The sequence below is a fragment of the Branchiostoma floridae genome, chromosome 4 (genome assembly GCF_000003815.2).
Source record: "Branchiostoma floridae strain S238N-H82 chromosome 4, Bfl_VNyyK, whole genome shotgun sequence".
Classification (NCBI taxonomy): domain Eukaryota; kingdom Metazoa; phylum Chordata; class Leptocardii; order Amphioxiformes; family Branchiostomatidae; genus Branchiostoma; species Branchiostoma floridae.
The window spans coordinates 29694281-29710743 of NC_049982.1; the positions used below are offsets into that span (position 1 = coordinate 29694281).

The 16463-nt window shown below is 44.4% G+C and overlaps 2 protein-coding genes across 2 annotated transcripts in view; both read left to right on the top strand.

The window, feature by feature from the left end:
* LOC118414753 (phthiocerol synthesis polyketide synthase type I PpsA-like) overlaps positions 1-3925 on the top strand; it is a 6010-nt gene extending 2085 nt beyond the window's left edge. The window contains exons 2-3 of the mRNA XM_035818970.1: positions 2777-2948; positions 3441-3925. Coding sequence (XP_035674863.1) covers positions 2777-2948; positions 3441-3718 — 450 coding nt within the window. The 3' untranslated portion in view covers positions 3719-3925. The remainder of the gene's footprint in view (positions 1-2776; positions 2949-3440) is intronic.
* A 591-nt stretch (positions 3926-4516) lies between these two features.
* Positions 4517-12534, top strand: LOC118413748 (highly reducing polyketide synthase FUM1-like; the record flags this gene model as incomplete). The annotated part of the gene is made up of 4 exons (XM_035817279.1): positions 4517-11176; positions 11851-11934; positions 12049-12052; positions 12293-12534. Coding segments are annotated over 4 exons (6990 nt in total), but the record flags the coding sequence as incomplete, so codon positions are not given.
* Between the last annotated feature and the right edge of the window lie 3929 nt (positions 12535-16463).

Here is a 16463-nt window from a genome sequence, read left to right on the forward strand (position 1 = left end):
TCCCCACCTTGATTTTTAAAACTTCTTTTTTTGCACAAATAATCACAAAGGGCAATAGAAATAGACTAAATTCATTCATTTAGATGGTTTTTGATGAAATACATACCAGGTAGTTTTTAACGGAAAATAAGCTTGTTATTCTTGATCTGGTCATACGGTCCGCCATCTTGGATTTTGGGCTGATGACGTCATCAAATTAGCATAATTTATGCATATATAATTATGAAAGATATGCTAAATAATATAAGATTTTATTCATGTAACAAAATAGCAGTAATATAGCAAATAAATGTGAAAAATACATTGTTTGAACCAAAAATAGTGATTTTTGGCAAAACTGCCTGTCAGCAAACGGTTGCCATGGCAACACGAAAAAATGGAAAATTTGTCAAACTTCGCAAAATTGTTGCCAACAATATTTTAGGAAAACTCACCAAATTTGGTGGCTTTAGCGTAAGGCGTTCTGGCGTTATAGGACATCGAAGTTAGCGCGGGCCTCAAAAGCCCCCCCCCCCCCCGGTCTGAATAGGGTTAAGTCATGGAAAATTTGCCTCAGCACTTTTGACGCCCATACAATCAGCCAATCAGCGATCCTGATCAAATCGTATCATCTCCCAACCTCTGCCCTGCTTTACAAAAAGAAGGTCACTTCATGTACGGAGGGGGACTTTTTTGAAATTCAATTTTGCACTGGGTTAATTCTACAAAAGTCCATCTTTTGAGCTTATGATGTGGCTTTGGACAGGTGTAATTTGCTATTTTACACGGTGTTCTTTTGATAGTCGATTCTCGCAGGGTGACTGACTTTTTTGAAATTCCACGTTAGAAGGACCAACACGGTCCTGACAAAGTCATGTCTCGGTCATGTATGTAGAATAACAAATGAAGAATGCCTTAAGTCATGGAAAGATTTGCAGCAATGCCTAGCTTTGGCGCCACGCGATCAGTTAGCCAAATAGCAATCCTGATCAAATTGTATCCTCTCCCAACATCTTCCTGCTTCACAAAAGGGTGTCAATTCATTCACGCACGGGGGGGGGGTGTATTGTTTTCCAGATTCAATTTTGGACTGGCTTTATTGTACAAAATGTTTTGAGTGGATGTGGTTTTAGACTTGTGTAGTTTGCTATTTTACATAAGTCCATTCTCGCAGGTTGTAACTTTTTGAAATTCCTTTTTGGAAAGGGCCAAGACCATCCAACAAAGTCCTAACACGGTCAGGTCTCGGTCATGTCTATAGAATAACAACTGAAAAATGTGTCAAGTCATGGAAAGATTTGCAGCAATGCGTTTGACGCCACGCAATAGTTCTTAAAGCCGTGGTTGGTTAAAAGGTTGAGGGCATAGTCGGTTACGTGTAACCGGGGCTTAACATATCCCTCTCTCTTAAGGTGTGCTCCCACCGCACTTGTATGAAGCTTGCATCACTGCGGGGTTCGTTCACTGCGTCACTATTTGGTTATTTTCTCGTAAAACAATGACTTAAAAGACGAGAAAGAACTAAAAAAAGAAGAAAATCCGTTCTTTATCTCTGAAATTCGCTGAGTATCTTTGGGGAGGTTGGGCATTATTAGTCCATGGGCCAGGACCCGAAATTGAGGATATTTGTACCACTGAGAGGGACCAGAGCTACCATGCATTTTTTGAATCTGCAATAACCAAAGTTTATTTTAATCCATGATAACAAGCTTTTATGTACAGCTTTCTTGTTGTAATCACCTGACCAAGTGACGTCATCCAAACGGATCTCTCTGATTGACACCATGCTGAAAGGAACGCGTAGAAATATCAAACATCAATATTTTTAAATAAAAATTCATAGGTTGGTAGAACCAGTCACTACAACCACCGAAATATTCTTCCCTTTTTAATAATTAGCTTTGATAGAAAATTATGAGTCCTAACATCAGATTTTTTTGGAGATTTTCTCATAAAAAATATATAGTTTACTTTCCAATATCGTGCATTTATTCACATTACCTATGAGGCCACCACTTGACCCCAAACTTACCTTTTTTGTATGATAAGATAAAGGCATCACAATCTTGAAAAAGATCGATATTTTGACTTTGATCACTTGTTTTTCCTACAGACAGAGCCTCTTAAGATTACCCATGATGCATTGCGATATCAGAGTGATTTGGTAAAATGCCTGCAGGGGTATAATTCTTAAAACACTTATAACTCCTGATAGAATTGACAGATTTTCTTGATTTCAAGCCCAAAATGCAGGGAATTATGTGACCAATTAACAAAACTTATTATAAGAGACCCCATAGGTAGCCCGGATAAATGCCTGATGTTAGAAAGTAAACAATGCATTTTCTACACAGAAATTACCCCAAAAATCGTAGTTTCAAGACTCATAACTTGCAAAAGACACAGAGTATCGACAAAATATTGATTATTTTGTGATTCCCAAGGCTTCTTTTATCTATGCAATGTATTTTGACAGAAAATTGTTGATGTTTGAGAATTTGTCCTGGTCTTTTATATTTAGCCCCCATAACCGATGTTCATTCTGATGACGTCATTTTGTCACGTGATTACAAGAAGAAAGCTGTACATAAAAGCTTGTTATTATACATAAGAATAAACTTTAGTTATTGCAGATTCAAAAAATCCATAGCAGCTCTGGTCCCTATCGGTGGTACAAAAAATCGTCCTGGCCCATGGACTATATGGCCTTAGATGATTTTCGGAAATGTGCATTCATAGTGCATTGAAATGCCAAATTCTTGACAACGTTGTGTAACACCGCTATCTTTCTGAACAGGTTGGAGTCCAAAATGGGCCGCACTCTTCCGATGGTATACGTATTTCCGGTGGTCATCTGAACGTACCCAAAACATCGCCAGACATGTACGAGGATGGAGCAGAGCATGGATCACACGGCAAGCAGAACCATCGGCACCCAAACTACTTTCCCGTCGCCATAGTTGGGATAGGTGAGATTTGCTGCCTGTGTTCACCTTTATCCACAGAGTAACTATCCGGATGTTTTTTTTAAACAGGTTTATTACGGATATAGATGTTAAACCAAAAAGTAATAGAAGAAAGAATACATTCTTATACAGAGATTTTAAGCTCTAGAATAATTTGTGGACCGATACTTAATATCACACAGTTTATGGACACAGATTTATCAAGATCGTCAAAGACGAATTACTCCAAATGATGTCTCATTTGTTAGTATTGATATCCTTCGCATAGTTTTCATCTGTGTGTTTGCGTAGGTCTGTATATAATGCTATGTAAGTACAAACAAGGAAAATTAGCCCCAGGGGGCACCCCAATAAATTACTACTAAATGACGAAAAATGTAACACGGATACGTGCAATATCAAACGCCCCCTATCGATTCTCTACATACGTGCAAACTGCATAGATGGATGCAACATAATCAAATCGCCCTCTATCGATTCTCTACATACGTGCAGGCTGCAGGATGCCCGGTGGAACTACTAGTCCGGAGAAGTTCTGGGACGTCATCAGCGAAGGGAGAAACGTCATCACCGAAGTCCCACCGGAGAGATGGTCGCTGGATGTCTACCACAGCACCGACCCGCACCAGTCAGGCACACACGTCACACGCAAGGCTGGGTTTGTGGACGGCATCGACATGTTCGACCACACTTTCTTCAAGGTACAGTCCTCTAGTACAGTCTCCTATTCATTGGTTAATAAATTTATTCTCATCAGGATGGTTCGTCACTGAATAAAGAGACTCTTTGCACAACCATTGCTTTATTCTCACCGACATTTCGGTGACCGTCTGACACCTTCTTCAGGGCAGATCTGGTTAGTTTATATTGTATTGCAGGGCAGGTGTCTTACTTTACTAAGGTATAGTAATACATGTTGTGACCGAAGCTGAACTGTAAGCAGCGACACCTGTCCTGCAGTACATTGTAAACCAGTCAGAATTTCCCTGAAGAAGGTTATAGACAGTCACCGAAACGTCCATGAGAATAGAGCTGGTTGGTTGTGAAAAAAAAAAAGTCTCTTTATTCAGTTATAAATAAAACATGCACAAAATACGGCTGTCTAAAGTTACCTACGGGCTATATGCCTACCTGATGTGTAGCGGCTGTAGCCATGGAAAACTCACATTGGTAGCGTACTAGTCTAACTGCTAGAGTGTCTAGTGATATTTAACACTTCTAGCACCACGCGAAGTGTCAGGATAGAAGTAGTAACTGATAATCTTTAAACACTTTTGACAAGATATGAAAACATCCAAACTGCACTTATTCTATACTGTCCATGACACATCTAACATGGCTAGAAACCCATTTTTCCTACCATATAAATAGCCCCAAGCCTTACCTGTGATGATGTCATCTCCAAAAATGCCAACATTTCATTTTAACTAAGTATGGCATAAAATCCATTTATTTGCGTCTAATTGTGACCTTTAACCTTCAAGATTTCGCCCCGCGAGGCCGCCATGATGGACCCCCAGCAGCGCCACCTCCTGGCATAAAATCCATTTATTTGCGTCTAATTGTGACCTTTAACCTTCAAGATTTCGCCCCGCGAGGCCGCCATGATGGACCCCCAGCAGCGCCACCTCCTGGAGGTGTCGTACGAGACGTTTGAAGACGCAGGTATCGTACCCGAGAAGGTGTCGGAGTCATGTGGTGTGTTTGTCGGCATCGGCATGTCCGATTATGCCATGGGTCTGTCACCCGACAGGCATCTATTCAACTCCTATGCCAACACAGGTCTTGAGCATAGCCTGGCTGCAAACAGAATCTCGTATGTATTTAACCTGAAGGGACCTAGCTTGACTGTAGACACTGCTTGCGCGTCGTCCATGACGGCATTGCACCTGGCCTGTTCTTCGTTGTGTAAGAGCGAATGTAACATAGCTTTGGTGGGTGGCTGTAACATCTTGTTGTCACCAGAAATAACGGTGGGCTTTAGCGCAATGGGAGTGTTGTCACCAGACGGAAGAAGCTGTCCATTCGACGCTTCGGCCAATGGCTATGTTCGTAGCGAAGGGTTTGGCGCCATTCTAGTCAAGCCATTGGAAGATGCTATAAGAGATGGAGACCATGTGTATAGTGTGATAAAGGGGAGTGGCATAGCGGACAACGGCTTCAGTCAAAGTATAACCATGCCTTCATCCAGTGCGCAGGAGATACTGATGAAGAACACGTTCGCCCGCTTCGGTGTTCCCTTGTCAAGTATTTCGTACATCGAAGCTCACGGCACCAGCACACCTGTTGGAGACCCCGCAGAAGCTCTGGCAATCGGGAACACCTTTGGACCACATCTTCTGTCACCACTGAAGATTGGGTCGAGTAAGAGCAACTTTGGCCACATGGAGTGCGCTTCTGGCATAGTGGGCGTCATCAAGACAGCTCTAATGATGGACAGACGTATTCTGTGTCCATCAATCAACTTCACGTCACCAAATCCTGAGGTCGATTTTGAAGCGTTGAATTTGAGAGTGCAAACACAATTGGAGCCATTTCTCACGAGTGAGAAGAAGATGACCGCTGGAGTCAACAGCTTTGGATTTGGAGGAGCCCTTGCCCACGTCATTATGGAAGAGCACCGAGCTGTTCCGACTAAACGACATCCCTCCCGCCGGAGAAGTGGATGGCAGTTCGGCCCGAATGATGAGAAAGGAAAGTACGTCATTCTACCACTCAGTGCTAAGACACAGGAGTCACTAACAGATCTTGCTAAGAAGTGGCTCGAGTTTCAAGACGAAAAGGACGCAGCCTGTGTCGCCTCTTGGGCCTCCACACGACGAACCCATCACCAGACTAGACTTGCTGTCATTGCCAACTCCGGGGCGCATATGAGAGAGTCTCTACAATGTTACGCCAACAAGACGGCCACCCTCGACATCATCAGCGGGGAAGTGAAGACGCCCTACCCAAAGGTGTGCTTCGTCTTCCCAGGTCAGGGACAGCAATGGAACGACATGGGTAGAGTGCTGTACCAGATGGAGCCGGTCTTTCGGGATGCTGTCGATACCTGCGACAGCATCTTCGAAAGCATCAGCGGATGGTCTCTCCTAAAGAAATATGGATTATTTGTCGAAACTGGTGGCGCCGGCGTACATGTACGGCTAACGCTTGACAAGTTTAGGGTCTCTCAACCGGCCATATTGTTCATGCAGGTCGGCCTCTATGTCTTATTAAAGCACTGGGGTGTCCAACCGGATGTCGTACTTGGTCACAGCCTTGGCGAGATTGCTGCAGCTCACGCATGTGGTGGTTTGACTCTGAAGGAGGCTGTACGTGCCATCTACGTTAGAAGCATGGAACAAGAAAAGCTGGAAGGAACAGGAAGGATGGCGGCCGTACGCTCGTCGCTGGTGGAGGCAGGACAGCTTGTCGCTCGAGTCCCTGGCGTCCACGTAGCTTGCGACAACTCTCCAACTTCTGTAACAATAGCAGGGTCAACGGAAGCTGTTCAGGCGCTGCAAGAAGATAACCCCACTAAGATGAAAGTACTGCGTGTTTCCTGTGCTTTTCACACAGAGCACATGGATCCTCTTAGGGATTCCTTTTTCGGAGCAATGTCCTCATTCCAGCCAGAAAGAGATGGAAACGTTCATGTGCCATTCTACTCCACGGTGACAGGACAACGTTACACGGGACAGTTTGACGCCTCCTATTGGTGGAATAACATCAGGGAAAACGTTAAGTTTACGTCTGCAACCAGGTCAGTTATCAGAGATCACAATCCAGATATCTACATCGAACTTGGCGCCTCAGCTACACTCTTGTCCGCTGTTGCTCAGACTTTGAAGCACGACAACCACCCTGTGAAAGTCACAGTGCCATGTGGACAGCGAGAGAACAACGATCGGAGATGTCTTTTACGGGCCGTGGGTACGTTATACGCTCACGGGGTGGACATCAACTGGTCAAACGTAACTCCAGGTGCAGCCGCATGGACACCCATCCCGACATACGTCTGGCAACACCAGCGGCACTGGCAGGAGGCAGAATCCTCCCGCAAGAGGAGACTTGGTCTTGAGGACCGAACCTTCAAGGGTCAGAACGGTAACATCAGCCTTGATATGTTCCCCTTCCTTGCAGATCATGTAGTCAATGGTAAAGTTGTGTTTCCTGGTGCCGCGTACGTTGAGTATATTGCCCAGTCCACATTTGGTGCTTTGGAAAATCCTTGCATGGAGAATGTGAGCTTTAAGCATGTCCTGGTCTGGCCGGAGGTTGGTGATGTCGGCAAGGACAAAGCGACATTGCAGCTTGTAGTTAAAAGGGACGGGAAGAAAGTGGAGATCCTCACAGACAAAGTTCATGCCGAGAGTTACGTCGCCAAGGAGGAAAGATGTTCACCCTTGAGTGTATCTGACATCGAAATGTCGAAGATATTGGAGACGGTCTCGAGCACAACATTCTACCAACGACTGGATGACCTAGGTCTACAGTATGGTCCCTCGTTCCAAGCTGTGGATAAGGCCGTCATAGGTGACTGGGAAGCTGTAGGGTACCTAAGGCCAGCAAACGACACGCAGCAGAGGACACAGACGACACTGTTAGACGGTTGCTTTCAGGTTGCCATTGCCGCCATTGGCCCCAGCTCTACTCTTTACCTTCCAACGGGTATCGTAAACTTCAATATGTACGTCCCTTCCCTGCCCTTAGGGGAACCCCTTGTCGCTCATGCTAGGATCATCGACTGTGACAGCTCGTTTTTCAAAGCTGATATCACCATGACCACCACCCAGGGGAGGGTGTTAACCCGTATCGTCGGTTTCGAAGCTCGTGGCGTCCAGAGCACCAGTACCGATGTAGAGCCAGAAAGCTGCTTGTACAAAACCAAATGGCAGCCTATCAACTCATATTTACCTAAGACAGATATTTTCTACAACATCTTCGACGCTAACCATCTTCGGAAACAGTTTAGGGATGAAATGGAAGTAATAGAGGCTGTAGAAAAGATAATCCCCAGACTGAAGTGTGTTACGGTGTCCTACATTCGTCGTGCTCTTACCACCGTTCCGCAACACGAGATCAGCCCGAAGAATGCAAGGTACGTGGAAAGACTCAAACAGATCATCACTGAAGAGTCAAGCGTCGAAAGTCTGTCAATAGATGGGGTACGTGCACTATTAGATGAGATGAGCAGCAACGTACCAGCCTTTGAGTTTGATCTGAAAACACTACAGCGCATTGGAGACCTTCTGCCTATGGCTCTACGTGACCCGTCCGCGGTTGCACCAGTTCTTTTTGCTGAAGGAGTCCTAGCTGAGTACTTCATGCACTCCCAGAGTATCAAAATCTACTACCAAGCATGTGCGGAAGCAGTCGGGAAAGCCGTTGAAACTGCACTGACACGGAAGCAGATTGTCCGGATTCTCGAAATAGGGGGTAGGTCTGGTGGACTCGCGCAGATACTTTTGAATAACGTCAAGAATCATGCAGATTCAGGTTCCATTGAGTATGTATTCACAGGACTAAGCACGACCTTCTTTGCCCAAGCCAGTCAAGCTCTTCAGGACTTCCCGTTTGTGAAATACAAAGAGCTTAATATTGAGAAGCCAGTGCAATCGCAAAACTTCGTCCCTGGAACGTTCGACATTGTTATCTGCACGGACACCCTTCACACGTCCGTTGATGTCATGGCCGGGCTCAAAAACGTGCAAAGTCTCCTCTCTCCTGGTGGATGGCTTGTCATGCTGGAGCCAACCAACGCTTTCTACATGGTGGAAGTAATTTTTGGGTCTCTGGAGCTGTGTTGGGCATATGATGACGAGTATAGAAGAGAGTCGTGCTGGCTCTCCCAGAAAGAGTGGTGCGACCTCTTCGTGAAGGGAGGAATGTGCGATGTGGTGGGGGTGTCGTCTCCTGGAGAATTCTTCCATTCCGCAATAGTTGGGAGGAAAGGAGAACCAGTGGCGACCACCACAACCCTGACGCAGCAACCAAACGCCGAAGACAAGTGGATCCTCGTTGGTGAACAAGGCAGCCCCATTGGCAACACACTTCAGGCAATCCTTCCCGAAGACACGCTGATGTGTCACATTGGTGACAGGATAGACATACCGACACAGGGTCCACGGCTCAAGGTTGTCTACGTCTGGCCAGAGAACGATACAAACCTGAGACACGCCTTAGCTTTGACAAAGTCCTTAAGCGCTGCATCAGAAAGGGTCCATTGCATTTGGGTGTTTACGGTAGGAGGAAGCGTAGACTGTCCGAGGCCTGCGCCATCTGTTGTGACAGGCTTTTTCCGAGTGGTCAACAACGAGCTGAAGAATCTACCAATCTACACAGTAGATTTGCCTCCAACAGCTTGTGCATCCGGGTTTGGGGAGTTAGCTGGTACCCTGGCGACTCTGTTGTCTGAGCCACCAGCTGAGAGAGAGCTAGCAGTCAGAAATGGTGGTGTTCTAGTCCCAAGGCTTATCCGGACTTCCTTGTCAAAGAGCTCGAGTATCCACCCAACAGCCCTGTGCCATCGATGGGTCCTTGATGTCTCTCTAGATAAGACCAGAACAGTGGAGGACGTTGAGTTTTACGAACTCCCTCCTGCAGCTCTCTCGAGTCATCACGTTCGGGTCCAAGTCCGCGCGGCAGGCCTGAATTTCAAAGACGTGATGATGGCACTCGGACTTCTGAGCGGTCTCAATCTACAACCCCAGTTTGGTCTGGAGTGTTCTGGAACGGTAGTGGAGGTTAGCAGCTCTGTGGAGCATGTCAAAGTAGGGGATGAAGTCATTGCCTTTGGGGATAACTGTTTCGCCTCCCATGTTGACTGCCACGAGCGCTTTGTCGTTAAGAAGCCGTCAAATGTCACATGGGCTGAAGCTGCTGGCTTTAGCATGGTGTTCATGACTGCCTACTATGCTTTGGTTGAAAGGGCCGGTCTCGTTCGTGACCAATCTGTATTGATACACTCTGCATGTGGAGGGGTGGGACAGGCCGCCATCCAGATAGCGCGTTTAGTAGGAGCCCGTATATTCTGCACGGCTGGATCTGAGGAAAAACGAAACTTTCTCCGGCACGAGTTGGGAATAGCACACGTCTCAGACTCAAGATCTACACGATTCTACCAAGACGTCTTACAGTGGACAGGTGGAGAAGGAGTAGACGTTTGCCTAAGCTCCTTGTATGGTGACCTACAAACGACAACCCTGAAGGTGTTGAGCCCAGGCGGCATTCTTTGTGAAATCGGCAAGCGGTCAATGCTGGAGAACGCCAAAATGGACACCGGACCTTTACTGGAAAACAAGAACTTCTTCTCGGTCCAACTGGATCTTCTGATGAATAGAAATCCCACACGGGTCCAAACGTTGATGACGACAGTCTGCAATCTTCTGAAAGATGGTGAGATCCATCCAGTGAAGACAACGATCAAGCACATCGGCGACTATAAAGGCACGTTGAGGTGGATGTCAATGGGTCAACATGTCGGAAAGGTGGTCTTCGAGGTGCCGCCAAAGTTCCAACCGGAGAGATTGAATCCGCCCCGGCAGAGTTTTGATGCGCACGGGCTTTACCTCATCACTGGCGGATTCGGCGGCGTCGGACAGGCCCTAGCTCGTTGGATGGTAGACCACGGTGCCAGGCACATCGCTCTTCTCTCAAGGAATGGATGCAAGACCGCTGAGAACAGACGAACCGTTGCCTTCATGGAAAGTAGAGGAGCTGAAGTCCACGCACTTACCGTAGACGTGACAAACAAGACGTCACTTGAAACGACGCTGAACCATCTGCGAGAGAACCCCTTGATTCCAGCGCTAAAAGGCATCTTTCATTTGGCTGCTGTCATTGATGATTCAAATGTCCTTGACGTTACCGAAAGTCAGTTGGAAAGAGTTTTAGCAGCAAAGGCAAAGGGCGCACTCAACCTACACGAACTGACACAGAGGGACCAACTGGATATCTTCTTCTTGCTGTCATCTGTGGCAGCGACGTGGGGCAATACAGAACAGTGCGGGTACGTTGCTGCCAACAGCTTTCTTGACGCCCTTGCAGAGCATCGACATAGACAAGGTCTTCCAGCCCTCTCTGTGCAGTTGGATGCTGTCCGAGGAGTCGGCTTCCTGGAGGGGAAGAAGAAAGCTACCGAGATCGTCAAAAGGAAGGGTTTCCTGACACTGCACATCAACAACGTTCTGCGGATGATGCCACGTCTCTTACAGGCACGAGACATCGCTGTCATCACTCTTGCAAATACGGTGCGTATCGCAATCACAGCTATGTATAAAAGTTCATTTTTACTGGCAGATGCTATTAAGAACTAGACTTAAACTAACCAACAGTAAGGCTTGTTAGAAATTGCCCACTCCGTCAGTCTTGTCTACTACAACTTTCGGGATGTGACGTTGGAGACACGCAACTGCAGCAGCGGGTCGTAGGTGTCAGGTAGACCTGTGTCACCCCCCGTCTCGTTCTCGAATGTCCCGTCCCGGAAGCTGCAGAAGACGAGTTTATTCGGCGAGATCAGCCAATAATTTAGACTAGTACCAGCTACTAGGTTCAGTGTTAATTTTTTCACGATTCAATCAAAGGCCATTTGTAATGGCTAACATTAGGTCTCCAATATTACATTTGTTTGTTTGTTTGTTTGTTTGTTTGTTTGTTTTTACACCACGGAGAGGGTTGATATGATTTTCAACAAAGTTATGGCATTTGATTACTAAATCAAGAGAAAAAAAATCAATTTTTGTTTACTTGGGCCATCGTATGGATGACATGTTCTGTGAAATCAAAGAGTGATGTGAGCTTGTAAAGAAATTTCCTTATCGTTTCATATGACTCTTACCGGTACCTCAGATGATTTTTTGATAATATAGTGTATATTGACATTTCCCTCACAGAATAATTCTGTTCGCCATTCTTTTATGCACAGGACTGGTGCAGGACGATGCAATTCTCATACCCAAGTACCATGAAGTATCGACACCTTGTACACGAACAGAAGAACTCAGGGAAGGTAGTTTTGCAGACCTAAATCCATAGATACCATGTGGTGAAAGTTTTATTCGGATTATATAAAACTAATTCGCCTTTATCCTGGTATAAACCATATCCGTTGTTTTTAAAACAGGATGGTTTCAAATAGCAAAACGTTGCCATTTGAAACCACCATCCGTCGACTTGATTTCTTTATATATTCTGATTGAACAAAAAAGTCTTTAAGTCTTTGATATAAGTTATCCAGTTGATAAAAAGAGTTTGTTGCAGTAAAAAAAGTCTGAAGATTAACTAGCGTTACATAGCAGTATCTTGCACGCCTTGTTTGAATTATTTGTTTATTTATTTTACAATTACCTTGTGGTCATCTCCATCAGCTGACAGTGTCCGGAGTACGGATGACCTGAATGGACAGCTGCTGGACCATCTCGGTCAGATCCTCGGTATGCCCCCAGACCAGATTGACCTCGACCAACCAATGGTCAACTACGGTGTGGACTCCCTCATGGCCATCGACATAGTCAACTGGGCGAACAAAACCTTTAACCTCAGTGTGTCGCAACTGGATATCTTAAGTGGGATGACCGCAAAAACATTGGTTGGAAAAATCACCATGTGAGATCTCTCTCTCCCTCACTCCACTCTCTTCCCCTCTCTATTTCCACCTCTCTGTAACTATCCCTCTTCCCCACTCTCTCTTCCTACATCTTTGTCACTGTCTTCTAGTCTCTCTTTCTCTCTTCCAGTCTCTCTCTTTCTCTCTTCCAGCCTCTCTGTTTCTCTCTATCTGTCTGTCTGTCTGTCTGTCTGTCTCTCTTTCTCTCTTCCTCTCCTTCTCCCCTGTTGGGTCACCACAGAGGATCTGGCAACCGGGTGTCTTCACCCTCCTCGGTTTTCCGTTTTTGTTAGTGTTTTATCTACGTACTGTCATGTCTTTCAATTCTCCGATATCATCCTATCAAATTTTCCGATGTCCACTCCCTTTCTCCTCCTTGGACGGACTTGACATCGCTAAAGGCCCTGTTGTTTAAAACGGGTATAGGTTACCTGCAGATAACAGTGTGATACAGATGCATGGATGGACATTATTAGTCTATCCTCGTATTACAAGGACGAACTGAACTGAACTGGACGGTGTTTAGCGTTACCTTGCCAGTGCTAAGTATTAGAGCAAAATGACAGATTCTGTGCATAAGCACAATTATGGACTTGGCAGGTTCAAAGTATAGCTGTTTTGTTCTGTAAACAAGATAAGGCACATTATTCGGCGATGGTATCTAATACTTATTTTTGTTTTTACTGAAATTATAAGAAGCGTGGAGGGATAGCAAAGCAAGAAAATAGCCAACATCAACGATTAAGGGTAGATATGGATTATATTATATAAGATAGGAAGGACCAGGACTTGTAATCAATATCGAATAATTTTATTGTGTGGCAATTGAAACACGTACAATAAATGGCAACTTATATATGCATGGGAGTTGAACTACATTGTATTGTCTTTCCGAATTCAGAATATCATTCCAGATTTATAGTATAGTCTGTTATATCTGTAAATGCTGATGTGTTAGCACTATAGCCTAAAGATGGTGGGAATTTTTTAAGTGATATGAGTTTATTTAGAGTTTATGGTTTGTCCTTTAGCTGAAGAACTAAGGCATACGAGTAGGGTTAGGGTGAAAAGGTATGGACAGAAACGTGACATGTTACGTTTAGGTAACGCTATTTCACCTTTTTCCGCAGGGTACATGTGACTTATATTCGGTGTGTTTACCAACACGATATTAAGGGATATCAACTGGACGGACGGTGGTTTCAAGTTGTAATATGTTCAAAATATTGTAGTTTGAAGCTCTCGTTCGTCGATTTGATATCCCTAAATACCCAATTCTGACAGCAACAGATATAGGGTACCCCGCGGATAAAGGTAAACTAGCGTTATATACATTCTCCAGACAGCTGCATCATTTGTTCAATTTCATCCATCTTTACGTTCACAATAAATGTTAAAGTTCATGGACAGGACTGTCGTGAGACTATTATTTATATAATGATTATACTTGGCATATCAAACCGTCCAAACAGTTGTTCAGATAAATGACACTAAATGTTTCAGATAAACAACAAACATACCTGTGGACTGAAGCCTAATCGATAATTAATGAATCTTCATAAAATAGATGACAATCGTTATCCAGTATGAAATGAGATAAACTTTGGATTGTAGTTGTATCCTACAAACATACCATACTGTATATATACTAATATTTTCTATGTGATAAAGAGAAGCATATCGAGGAAATTTCGAAAAGCCTTTCGAGAAGTCAATCATGAGATGCAGCGCATTACATTGAGGCGGGTCCGTATGTGGCTCTGTATGGGGCTACTTTGATTTAGAAAATGATTATTGTTATAAAGACTGCTGGGGTATTAAAAGTATGCTGCATTTGTATCTAGAAAAATTAAAATCTATCAGAAAATAATACCCGCTTCAGGAGTGGAATACTTCCAGAGGTAGTATACAGATTGTACAATTTTGAAACCGTATTTTAACCCAGCGTATGAGACCCAACTGTAACACAAATCGACTACATCATTTTACGCCACAAAACTTTGCCTCTAACAGGCTCAGCGGATCGGTGCTCTGATCATAGTAAAAATTGGACAAATATAATCAATAGTACGCCAGGGGAGTCGGCTGACCAGAGTCATTTCCTCATCCCGGTCGGTCAGTTCACTCCAACGCCAATTGACTCCTACTAGGTTTTATTCTCAACTTGGCCAACGTCCCTTATTTGGCCAGGCGGGATTCTGGTAGACACTAACAAAACTACTGAAATGTGTATAAGAAATGTTTATGGGGTCGCGTGGCGTAACTACAGGCTGTCCTGTCGAACCCGGGGCCCAGGTTGTTCGGGAGACCCGACCATTCCCCCGGGACCAGCATCCCCATTGGCTCTCATTTCTCTCGAAGTTTAACAAGCGGTACGATAAAAGTGCCCAACACATTTGGCTAGCTCAAACGTCCAGAGCCAATCTGCCACTAATAATAAGTGCCGTGGTCTTTACATCGGTGGACATCTGTTTATCTTGTCAGTTACTAAGACAAGTTTGACATGTCTGCTTTTACACCAAGTAATGGCAAAATTGTTTGATCTTCAAGCAATATTTTTCCTAGGTGTAGACATAAAAGTGATGAATTATGAATATCCCATTGTATATCATGTTACCGTTCGCACAGCCATCCATGCAAATAACGAAGATATTGACGAATTCCTGACGAAATTATCAAATTATTAGCTCCAAGAAAGTTTTCGGAGTATTTATACAAAATGTATTCTAGCAATCATTAGGATGGACATATTACACTGTGTGGAAGGGAAGTACCATCCAGTACTGTGGACGTATAAGACTGCGTGATGGCGAATCCAGTACCATGGACGAAATTGCCATTGTGGTCTCGCATCTGGTGTCAAATGAACAACAATAGAACATTGTTCCTTTCTCAATGTCCTAGCGTAGCTGATCTACTGTGAAGGCCGGAAATATAATCCAAATGCTGGATAACTAACTACTGTTAATACCTGGTGAAACACTTTTTTTGGTGATTATAAGAGAAACGTCCGAAAGAAATAACGCGATCGTATTTGACAAAGCCAATAGTCCATTGAATACACTATCCTTGCCTTTCCTTTGTTGCCAGCGCTGTTTAAAGTGTAAACACTGCACGGTGTTGACCTCTCTTTTTACTATGCCAATGAGGTTGAGGTCATATGCCCAATTGTCTTGAATCCAGTTTACATAGTTTTAGCTTACTGTAACAGACACCACTTTACAATACGCTCCAGCTACAATTTCAATGGTGACGCAAAAAAAACCTTGGTAATTTCCAGCCGCTATTTATAGCACAGTGGGTATATAAGCTGCTGTATCGTCTACGTTACCTCATACTCCCTCTGCGGTGTTGCCGTAACACCTGAAGCTTTTAAACGTGAGTATATAATGTCATGGTAAGCGTTCGTAAGCTCCTTAGAGGTTATATGATGGAAAATATCACTATTAATGACGGAGTGCGATGGTATCTATCACGCTTCACCATCAGGATATGTTGTGTCTTGTCTGGGTCTTACACTACTAAGGCAAAGAAATGGTTCTACTAGGGACTTATAGTTGTGAAACTTAACGTTACGTAAGAGTTTACCCCTAAAGATGTCCTGTTATTATATCATAGTTATGCTGTGCTGGCGTGGCTGACTTCAATTGAATATAATACAGCTACAGCGCCTACGTTGTATGGTATTCTAACTCTGTTCACGTCGGTTCTATGGGAATCCGAGATGGTGCTGGACTAATATTTAACAAGTAAAAACGCATTTTGGTATTGTAGCAAATTACATGGATTGGAGGCATACGCTTTTGTTCAATTTCACCACCAAAGACTCTGATCATGATCTCTACCGGTGATCTCTTCCAGTGTAGATTACAACAGCAATCCATACCGACAGGGACTCTGATAGCGACCTATATAGCCAGGTAGATTCACAA